This window comes from Cornus florida, unplaced genomic scaffold, assembly GCF_030987335.1.
Source record: "Cornus florida cultivar Cherokee Brave unplaced genomic scaffold, ASM3098733v1 CherokeeBrave_3.0.0_Hap2_Chr11, whole genome shotgun sequence".
In the NCBI taxonomy this organism is placed as follows: domain Eukaryota; kingdom Viridiplantae; phylum Streptophyta; class Magnoliopsida; order Cornales; family Cornaceae; genus Cornus; species Cornus florida.
Window position 1 is genome coordinate 127,531,307 of NW_026775581.1, and position 9,580 is coordinate 127,540,886.

General features: G+C 32.5%; 1 protein-coding gene and 1 pseudogene across 1 annotated transcript; one reads left to right on the forward strand and one right to left on the reverse strand.

The window, feature by feature from the left end:
* Nucleotides 1-2,359: 2,359 nt before the first annotated feature.
* Nucleotides 2,360-4,027, reverse strand: LOC132282099 (probable methyltransferase TCM_000336; annotated as a pseudogene).
* Nucleotides 4,028-5,787: 1,760 nt separating this feature from the next.
* LOC132286915 (heavy metal-associated isoprenylated plant protein 43-like) lies at nt 5,788-7,715 on the forward strand. The gene is made up of 2 exons (XM_059789346.1): nt 5,788-5,875; nt 7,329-7,715. The coding sequence occupies exons 1-2, from the start codon at nt 5,791-5,793 to the stop codon at nt 7,637-7,639; spliced, it is 396 nt and encodes a 131-aa protein (XP_059645329.1). The 5' UTR covers nt 5,788-5,790; the 3' UTR covers nt 7,640-7,715.
* The last annotated feature ends 1,865 nt before the right edge of the window (nt 7,716-9,580 follow it).

The window sequence follows — 9,580 nt, forward strand, 5'->3', positions numbered from 1 at the left end:
TCATCAGTGCTGCTTAATTGGAACAATAAAATGGGTACAATAATTTTTTTTTTTTTTTGTCTGAATTCTTTTTGGATCAACGTCATAGGCATTCTACACGTGTCGATCGAGGGTTAAATGTAGGTTGCATGCTTAGTGATAATTCAATAGGTGGGGTCCTAGCTTGTAGGGCATTTCTGCTGTTACCCATTACAACCCGGGACTTGTCACGCACACCGCACAAAGAGTCGTCCACCCCCACTAGCCCTCTCTCTATTATCAATCTTGCCTTTTTCTTTTCTTTTTTCAGCTTCTGGTTCTCATATAATTGGGCTTTCCCATTATGAGGTCTTGTCATTACCTTCTGGTGCTTGGTGGCCCCAACACTAGCTTTTTTATTTACCATCTTTTCTTTCTATATTTTTTCATGCTAAATTTTATTCATTGACTCGTTGAATCCATATGTGTAAATTTTAATCCTTTGACCAAGTGGTTAAGAGCCTGAGTTTACCGTAAAAAGTCTTGTCATTCTTTTTCTTTTTCGTTTTTTTTTTTTAAAGGAAAAATTACATTCGCTTCCTTTAAAATTTTCTAATATTTTATATAAACTCTTAATCAATTTTAAAATTTCACTTACTTTTTATATATTAATGGCCGTTCAACTTAACAACAGTAGTGTTTTATTTTATCAATTTGCCTATAAAATTAAAGAATTCATTTCAGAAACTGAAATGAAAAAAACTAACCTTTTACTCATTTCTTGTTACCAGCCTATTATGTTTGTTTTTATCAGATGGCCGGCTAATCTATTATATAAAGTACAACCTCAAAAGAGATAGGTAAAATTATAAAAGTAAGAGAAGTCTGTGTGAGATATTGATAAATATATGTATAATTTATCTTTTTTTAAAAAAAATATTATAATTTACCATTTGGCATGCATAAATACGTGGTTAATTTTATTTTTTTTACCATAATACGTGGTTAATTGGAAGACCGCATATTTCAATTTTTTAATGGCGTGCGTGGATACAGTAGTTTGTTAAGTTAGGTACAATTGCAAATTTTGCCAATATGATGGGACAGTTTTGGAACGGGCCGGATATCTTTTGTCTGGACCCGATTTGAGAAGGTGTCATGCCTTCCCAAGCCCTGTGGGGGTGGGAAAGGAATAATCAATTTTTGTTAGGCAACTCTTTGGAAGTAAGTTGTTAATTAAAAATTCTGTTGAAGCTGTGTTAAGACTTCAATTTTGTGGTCAACCAACAAGCACATCTCATTTTGACTGATCAATTTACATTTCATGTCCCTAAAACAACAAAATTTTATGTTTTTTTTTTTTTCAAAAAAACATATAATTTTATTAAGGAGCATTTCCGTAATTATAACAATGGGATATAGTGTAGGAATGTTTTTGGTCAATTCTTTTTTAGGAGTTAGTGTCCCAAAAATTGAAAGTAGTAAAAGAATTATACTCCTTCCGTCTCATAATAGATGTATCTTATGAGAAGTAGAACTTTTTAAAAGGATATGTAATTATTGTATTGTCCTCTTTGAAAATTACAAAATACCTTTTCAAGTTTAAATATATATATAATCAAGTTTGAAATTTAGATATATTGGAGGGAGCTCTTTGATTTGTACTCTGGCTCTGTAGTCGGACTTTAGGGCTTGTTTGGTTGTGCCTTTATTTTAAAACTGTGGCTTAAATCTTGAACTTGTTTAGATGGACTAATATTTGCAGGGGGACTAATACTATTATTCATTTGTTTTGTTTTAATATTGGGTTAAAATTTTCTATTCTAATTTTTTTTTTTTTTTTAATTCGCCTGTGATTATGAGACGGAGGGGGTATGTAATTTGCCCACTCAAAATTCATTTGGGATTCAACTTTATGATACACGGATCCGTTGCAATAATTTTTGTGGTAATCTTGTGGGCCCAAGGCATTGACAGATTATGGCAGGCTAAGAATGCAGCATTCCTCATTGCTAGGCTTAGAAAGGGCCCAAGGGGAAGTGTTATTCGAATGTTTTTTTTCTCAGTGGCCTGTAAATAATTAGGGCTGATTGGGCTTTCATTTTTGGGAAGAAATAGTCCAATTTTCATTCCATGTTTATTAATATTGGGTTATTAAAAACCCATGTCCACTACATTTATATACACTGTAATTAATATACTTGATGCAATAGGTACATTATATATTTATATGAATTTTACTCGTTTAATTCATCTTTCTCATGGTACTAAAATTCCAAATCCACAATTCTCACACAAAATTGCATTTGCAGTAATGTTCGGCTGTATGAAATTGGAGTCTTAGAATTAGAATTGGTAGAATTGAAGAAAAGTTTGATATAATTTTGAATTTAATTTTTTTTCAATTCCAAACAGCCGAAAATAACTTTATAACACTAGTCATGTTATTATATAAATACATGGCATAGATTTTATTTAAGTCTACTTTGGATGGTGCATAAAAATGAACATCATAAGAATCAAGCTTTTCCTCCTCAATTTCTCCCTACAAAACAACACAACCATTCATTTATCAATACATATTCATATCAATATATATATATAAAATGTACTCTTAAACATATGACCAAGCAATTCAGTAACAGTACTTATTGTACCTGAGAAACCAAAATGGCCAAGGACTTGGATAGAACTTTCCATAAGAAAGCGTTGCCTCTGTCTACATGATTTGAACCCAACCGTCCCAACAAGAGCAGCACCATCTTTCCCCCGCTGATCAGCTCCTCGGATCATAATCGGAGGAACAGTGAGAAGTCCTCTTGGACTTGCCTGAAGTATCCTTCAGATATGTAAATGGTTCCTTTGTTTATTGACTTGCCCTGCTTATCGTAGAGTCCCGGAGGAACCTACATAACATTATAGTTGATATATATAGGTCAGACTGTCACAATTACAACAGGTAAATGTTGCATATATATACCTAATTTCCATTTGTATATCTAATGTACAAATACACTTTTATCTTAGATGGTACTATTAATATATCCTCTGCATCCTGAAAAGAACAAAGACTTCGACTTCCAAATTTTTAATTAAGACATAGAATGCTATTCCACACTAAATAAGTTCATTCCCTCTAATAATTTTTCCTTGGTCGCATATAATTGGAGCTTTGGATTTGGACATTTTGTCTAATTCCACCAATTCAAGACTCCAATTCCATGCAGCCAAACACAATCCTAGTGTTTTGAAATAAAGATCACTCAATAACAATTTCTAAGAATTAGAAAGTCATAATGTGCAAATTTTAGGGGAGTTGATCTATTTTTCCACGAGAACAATATAGAAAGTCATATGTTCCAAAAGCTAACAAAATTGAACAAGACTTGCTTTATACCATTTTCCCAAAAAATCAATAAGATAAAAGTCAAAAAAAAAAAAAAAAAAAAAAAAAAAATTGAGAGAAAAGAAGGTTACCTTAGAGAGCCAGTGCAAACTATTGTTGTAATGGATGAAGTGCAAGCTGTTGTCAGGAAACAATCTTCCATAAAAGGAGCCTGGATAACCAGCTATGTAAATACATGGACCTCCATCATCTATCCCTTCCCTGAGCTCCCTAATAAAATCCGGTAATGCCTTGAAGATTGTGTTGAAGTCGTTGGTCGGAAGATCATTCAGGTACACACGGTATTCTGGTGCCGGTTGCAAGAGCTGCCGACTAGTAGCTTCGATGGCATCCACCATTTCTCGTATGATTGATAATGTGTTGTGTCCCGTTGAACAACCCAAGTCAGCTATGGTTAAGCCCTTTTGAGCTATTGTGAGATACACTTCTTGAATGGCCTCCAAGGTTATGTGCTTCACCATTTGAGAGGCCTTCCTCTGCAGAAGAAGTTGGAAGTCATGTCAGGTAATTGTAATATATGCACCAATGTTTTTTAAAAAAATAATAATAAATAAAAGTGTTGGGTAGATGGTAGAAGAAGAGAGAGACCTGAAGTGCAGAGTTTCTGGCATGGCTAGTTTCTCCAACTCCTACAGTCATGTGGAAAACTTTATCCACATGCATGGTGGTGGGTGGGGAGTTCTTCTGAATCTTTGAAGTCAGTTGATGAGTTTGAGCTCCCTTTAGATCTCATTTTAAAGTGTTTCAACGATGTCATCCATCCTTTATTTTTGTTTTATTTATTATTTAGTCATTTTCGAATTTAGATTAAAGTAGTCAAACGTGATTGAAATATGATTGAAGATGTATGATGGTAGATGGGTGTGGACACGGTAAATGAGGAATATAATCTTTTTATTAATTCTTATAAAGATTGCTAGAACTTTATAAAATAGAAGTAAAAGTGTAAAACTAATTGATTTCTGTCCCTTTTTATTTTATTATTAATCGTTTTTTGAACTTTATAATATATATATATATATATATATATATATATATTCACTATAGACCAAGTTAACTTAAGGTGACGGGACTATAATTATTTTATCTAAAATTGGCATTATTGGGTTTGGGTGGTGGAATCTTGCTTGAAGGGATCTGATGCGTTCACACTTGTCAAGGAGAAAAAACAAATTTAATTTTTTGGGTAGACAAATGCTGTTTAAATGGATAGTAAAAAACAGATTAGAAAAGTAATATTTTATAACTCTCAAACCACTCTGATAAATTACCTGATCACTAACCTGTGTAAAATCCAATCTGATGGGGTTCATACTAGATTATTCTGATAAATTAGAACTTATAAGGATCATCTAAGCATTCTATTATTGATCTGTGCCGTTCAATTTTAATCACATTATATGGTTACATGTAAAAAAAAAAAAAATTTAAAAATGTAATCCATATATATACATATATGTGTGATATTGTGGGGACTTTCTCTCCTCCTTCATAAAACCACAGCCAAGGCTGCCAGAATCCTCCATTCAGGGACGATTGAATTTAGGCAAGAACCGTAGCCTTGCTGCAACGGTTATTTGATTTTCCCTAAGTGGGCTGTCTGCTTGGGCCTAAATATTTTTAGGACTGATTAGGCTTTCAGGTTTGGAAAGAAATAGTGCTGTTTTCATTCTAAGTTTGTTAATATTTTGGCCAATGGCCCATGTCCACTACATATATACACACTAGACTTTGACAAAATATATTTATTTACAGGGAAAAAAAAAAAACTATTTGACAAATCCATAGTGGTGTGAATCTAACTTGGTGAGAATAGGATCTTTGATAATTTCAACTACTTAACAACCAAAATCAAAACAAAATCCACACGTACTATATATATACTCACCAATACAAAAAAAAAAGAGTAGATATATCTATAGAGATTTTATATCATATTTTTAGTTGCTTTCTGTATTAATTATCTTCAATTTCTTAATCTATGTTAGGTCTAACTTAGCCTTCATTGGTTTCTTTGGTCGATATTGGTATACCTGCTAGTCAGTGGCTTTGGGCAGTTGGCTTGTTTATTGCAGTATATGGCGCATGGTGATAGACGGGCCTCATGAAACAACAAGTACGTACATTAATTGATGATTCAATTCGAAATTCAAAGTCAATGCATGCAAAATTGGGTTGAAAACTCCAATGCTTTGGGTGCTTAAATTAATAACATTAATTGCTTGCTTATATATATGAAAGAAGACAATAGCAAAGTTCAATGTCTTTTTGGAAATTTTCAGAGGGTGGTGAACAACCCAAAGCTGGTTTAGCTGGTTTTTTTCTGTATAGATTGTGTGTCCTTAATTGATTAAATATCACACAGAAAGCTTGTAATTAATTTGTAACTTGATCGATCGATCGCGCAAAAGAGAGAGGGTTAATCCATGGTGCAGAGGACTGTGTTGAAGGTTGATATTTCATGCCAAAAGTGCAAGAAGAAGCTGCTCAAAGCAGTGACTGGACTAGAAGGTAATGCAACTTTTGACTATCTATTGTATTTACCCTCCATTCTGCACTTTGTTTTTTTGCAACGTTTTTGGAAGAAAAAGTAATCTACGTAAGAAAGTTCTTATTATTTGTTGCTAATCAATTTAAAGGGTACTGCATCCATATGTTTTTTTTGGGTAAATACTTCATCCATATGTTCTTTGATCATGTCTGCCGGACTAATTCACGGCGGCTTAGCCGCTGCTGCAATGTCACCGGATTGATTTTTAGCCTTTGTCAATGGCTATTGTAGTTACTGGTAGTTACTACACCTGGGTAGGAATGTTTCCTTATTGGGCTTGTTTCACAGCCTTGTCTCAAGCTTGGGCTTGCTTTCTTCATCTTTGGGCCTAAGGCCTTTTTGTAAATTCAATTATTCAATGAAAATTGCTTTAATTTTCCCAAAAAAAAAAAAAAAATGTCTGAATAGTTTTGGCACAATGTGTGTGTGTATATATATATATACATACCTTGCCCAATTAATTATATAGTTAATTTCCACAATTAAGTTTTATGTTATTGAGTATTGACATACTAGAGACATGGTATTTATTATGATGCATGGATTTGATAAGTGGAGTGGCATAGAGTTTTCTCATAATACCAATATAAATCTCTTAGGAAAATATTATACACACACACACAAAACTTGTAATTTTTTTGTGCCCCGGCTATATATGTTATCATTGCAGTGATTGGGCTACCAGTTTTTACTATATATATATATTTAATCTTGGGTGATAATAGTTCCTTAATTTCTTTACTGTGTCAATCTCTTTTGATCAATATTATATATAACTAATAAAATTGGTAAAGAATTTACGTGCAAATATGAGAAGGACAATGCTTTCCTCCTGCCCTGTCCAGAGGATGTTCCTCCTGATAGGTGTGACGTGGCCCAACAAAAAGTAACACGTTGTGAATTTGTGAGGCACATGCGACCTGCAGTGTTTTTTTAAAATTTTTTTTATCATTTATAATTTATTACTACTAAGTACCCCTTTGTTCTAAAATAGTTGTTCACAAATCACAAATAACATGTATTTGCGAACGAAAGAAGTATTTAAAAATTATATAAATGTGAGTAAGTGGCATCTTGGATGAGGAGGAGGATTAAATATTTATTTAATAGACAAAAACATATAAATTATGGTTGAGAGCCGAATTGAGTGTTGGAATTTATAAGATTTAAATTATGTCGCTCTCTTTAAACTAAATAAGTTATATTATCTAAACTAATGTTTCAGTCATGCATATCACATTACAATTTTGAGACGAGTAATGTTATGTTGTGAAACCATAAATTATTAAAATTTCTAGTAAAATATTTTTGTGTGCTTTTTTAGATGTTGTTTCACAAAAATAAATAACCAAAAAGGGTTGAAGGATTATATAAATGTTTTCATTACTATTTATATTATAAATGTGTGGGCAGGTGTAGACAAAGTGGAAGTTGATGAAGCCAAAGGAACATTGACGGTAACGGGTGATGCTGACCCGTATGAAATAATAGTCCGGACAAGGAAAGCTGGTAAACACGCTGAAGTGGTGAGTATTGGGCCTCCTCCAGCTCCACCAAAGCAAGATGCCAAGAAGCCCGAGGAAAAGAAGCCCGATGACAAGAAGCCTGACCAGAAGGCCCAGGCAGAGATCCAATATCCATACAATTGGCCCATGTACCAGCCAATGCCCATCATTCAAGTGGTCCGTTCGGAGGAGCCCAACCCGTCTTGTTCTATCATGTGAATATAAATCTCAATAATTAGTCATTGTGATTGAAGGTTATTTTGTGTAGCATATGATTTATGAGTGTTGAGTAACATTTGCGACATTACACCCTGTTTGGAGTTATACTAACATAATGATATCATATATATATCTATATATATATTATTTTTAATTGTTAGTTGTCAAATGACGAATTCTATAACTATTCTATAATACGTCCCTATTTTGTTGCTAATAATTATGTTTTATTAAAATTTACAAGATTTTGTTTAGTTAACATTGATAAAAAATAAAAATAAAAATAAAAATAAAAAAAATTGTTCATCTTTCTTCAAGATAATAATGATATATCTTTCTAAAAGTAGAATCAAAGTACTTAAAATATATATATATATTGAAATAATTGATGAAGAAAAATTAATTTTTAATTTTTTTTTCCCATTTCTCTACCAATTTAATGTCAATCTATATTTATTTAGGTTTCATTTATCATATTTTAATTATATTTTCTTCAATATATATACTAAGACTAATGGTATAGAAAAAATTATAGTGCAACTGATTCCTAAATATTTCAATTTTTAACACCACAACTAAAAATTCCAAGCTCCGCTCCAATTGAAAGAACAAAAATAGGAGTCAAATTGGGTGAACAGCAAAAATTACTTTGTTGAGTTGGGGAGCAGTGAGCACGGCGCCCATGGGGTTTCTTCCTCTTTCACAAGTAAAAGGCGAGATGATTTTTCAAAAGTAAGGTTATAGAGTTTGTGAGTTTCTTGCAAAAAAATAATAATAATAATAATAATAACAATTGCACAAAAAACGTTCTTTTTATTATTCTCTAATATGAGGAATGATCCATTCAATGAACAATAAGAAGTATCATCGTAATTGAGTTACCAATTACCTTCCAACAAAAAATAAAAAATTGAGTTACCAATAACAATTATAGGAATTGTCAGTGCTCTGATTGTTATTGTTTTTTTAATTTAATCTTTTAAAAACAATTTTTAATTACATCATTTCATATAAATTTTGGTTAAATTATGATTGCATATTTGAATCTACTTTAAAAAAAAAAAAAAAAAAAAAAAAAAACTCTTCCTCTCCCGACCTGTGCATCTCCTGGTGTAGGATGAATAGAGTCATATGACAATATGCATAGTGTTCCATTTTATTTAATCTAATCTCTTATAGTTATTCTTATCATTCATGTCTATATTTATATTTAATTGCAATTGATAAATGTCTCCTTGACAACCTAAAATATTCAGGAAAGTAGCATTCAACATATATTACTCTGTCAAATGTGAACCACATTAGCCAGAAAAACACTTATTAGACATTATTTGCACGAAGTGTCTTGGCCTAGTCAGACTCCTTGAACATGGAAACCCTGACGTATCTATTGGGCAGTAGCGAAGCTTACCTTAATGTCTTTGTAATATCTAGTGCCGGGAATCAGGACAAGAAAGATAACATGGCATCAAAAACTTCGCTGCAGGCTGCCGTGTCACTCTTAGGCGTATTGTGTCATTCTTTTGAGTAATATATCTGGAAAGGCCCATTGATGTCTTATTAAAGCTGTTGTAGGAAGGAATGATCAGTGACGCTCATCAACATGTCGCACATTGCATCGAATGTTATCTACTCAAACAGAATTTTTCATCCAGGTTAGCAACCACGCTAATACTAATCTGTTTATTTAATTTTTTTCTGTACCAATTGATATTTGTTATCAGAATATATTGTTTTACATATCACATTGATACATTTGGGTTAATTGATCATATTAACACAGTTGTCTCAAAGAAATTAAAGAGAGAGATGGGTTGGGTTGGGGGGAGTGTATGTATCGAACATTCTGTCTCAGGTGTGAGTTGTCTTTTGTTGTTTTTTTTTTGTTTTTTTATAGATCGATGTCCCTCTCTTCTCTGGACCCTCTGTAAGAAAATAGTT

What these genes read in the sequence shown, in the direction of transcription:
- LOC132286915 (XM_059789346.1), top strand. Translation starts at nt 5,791, where the DNA reads ATGGTGCAGAGGACTGTGTTGAAGGTTGATATTTCATGCCAAAAGTGC. An exon ending in AGCAGTGACTGGACTAGAAG is followed by an intron (nt 5,876 to 7,328) that starts GTAATGCAACTT and finishes ATGTGTGGGCAG; the next exon opens with GTGTAGACAAAGTGGAAGTT.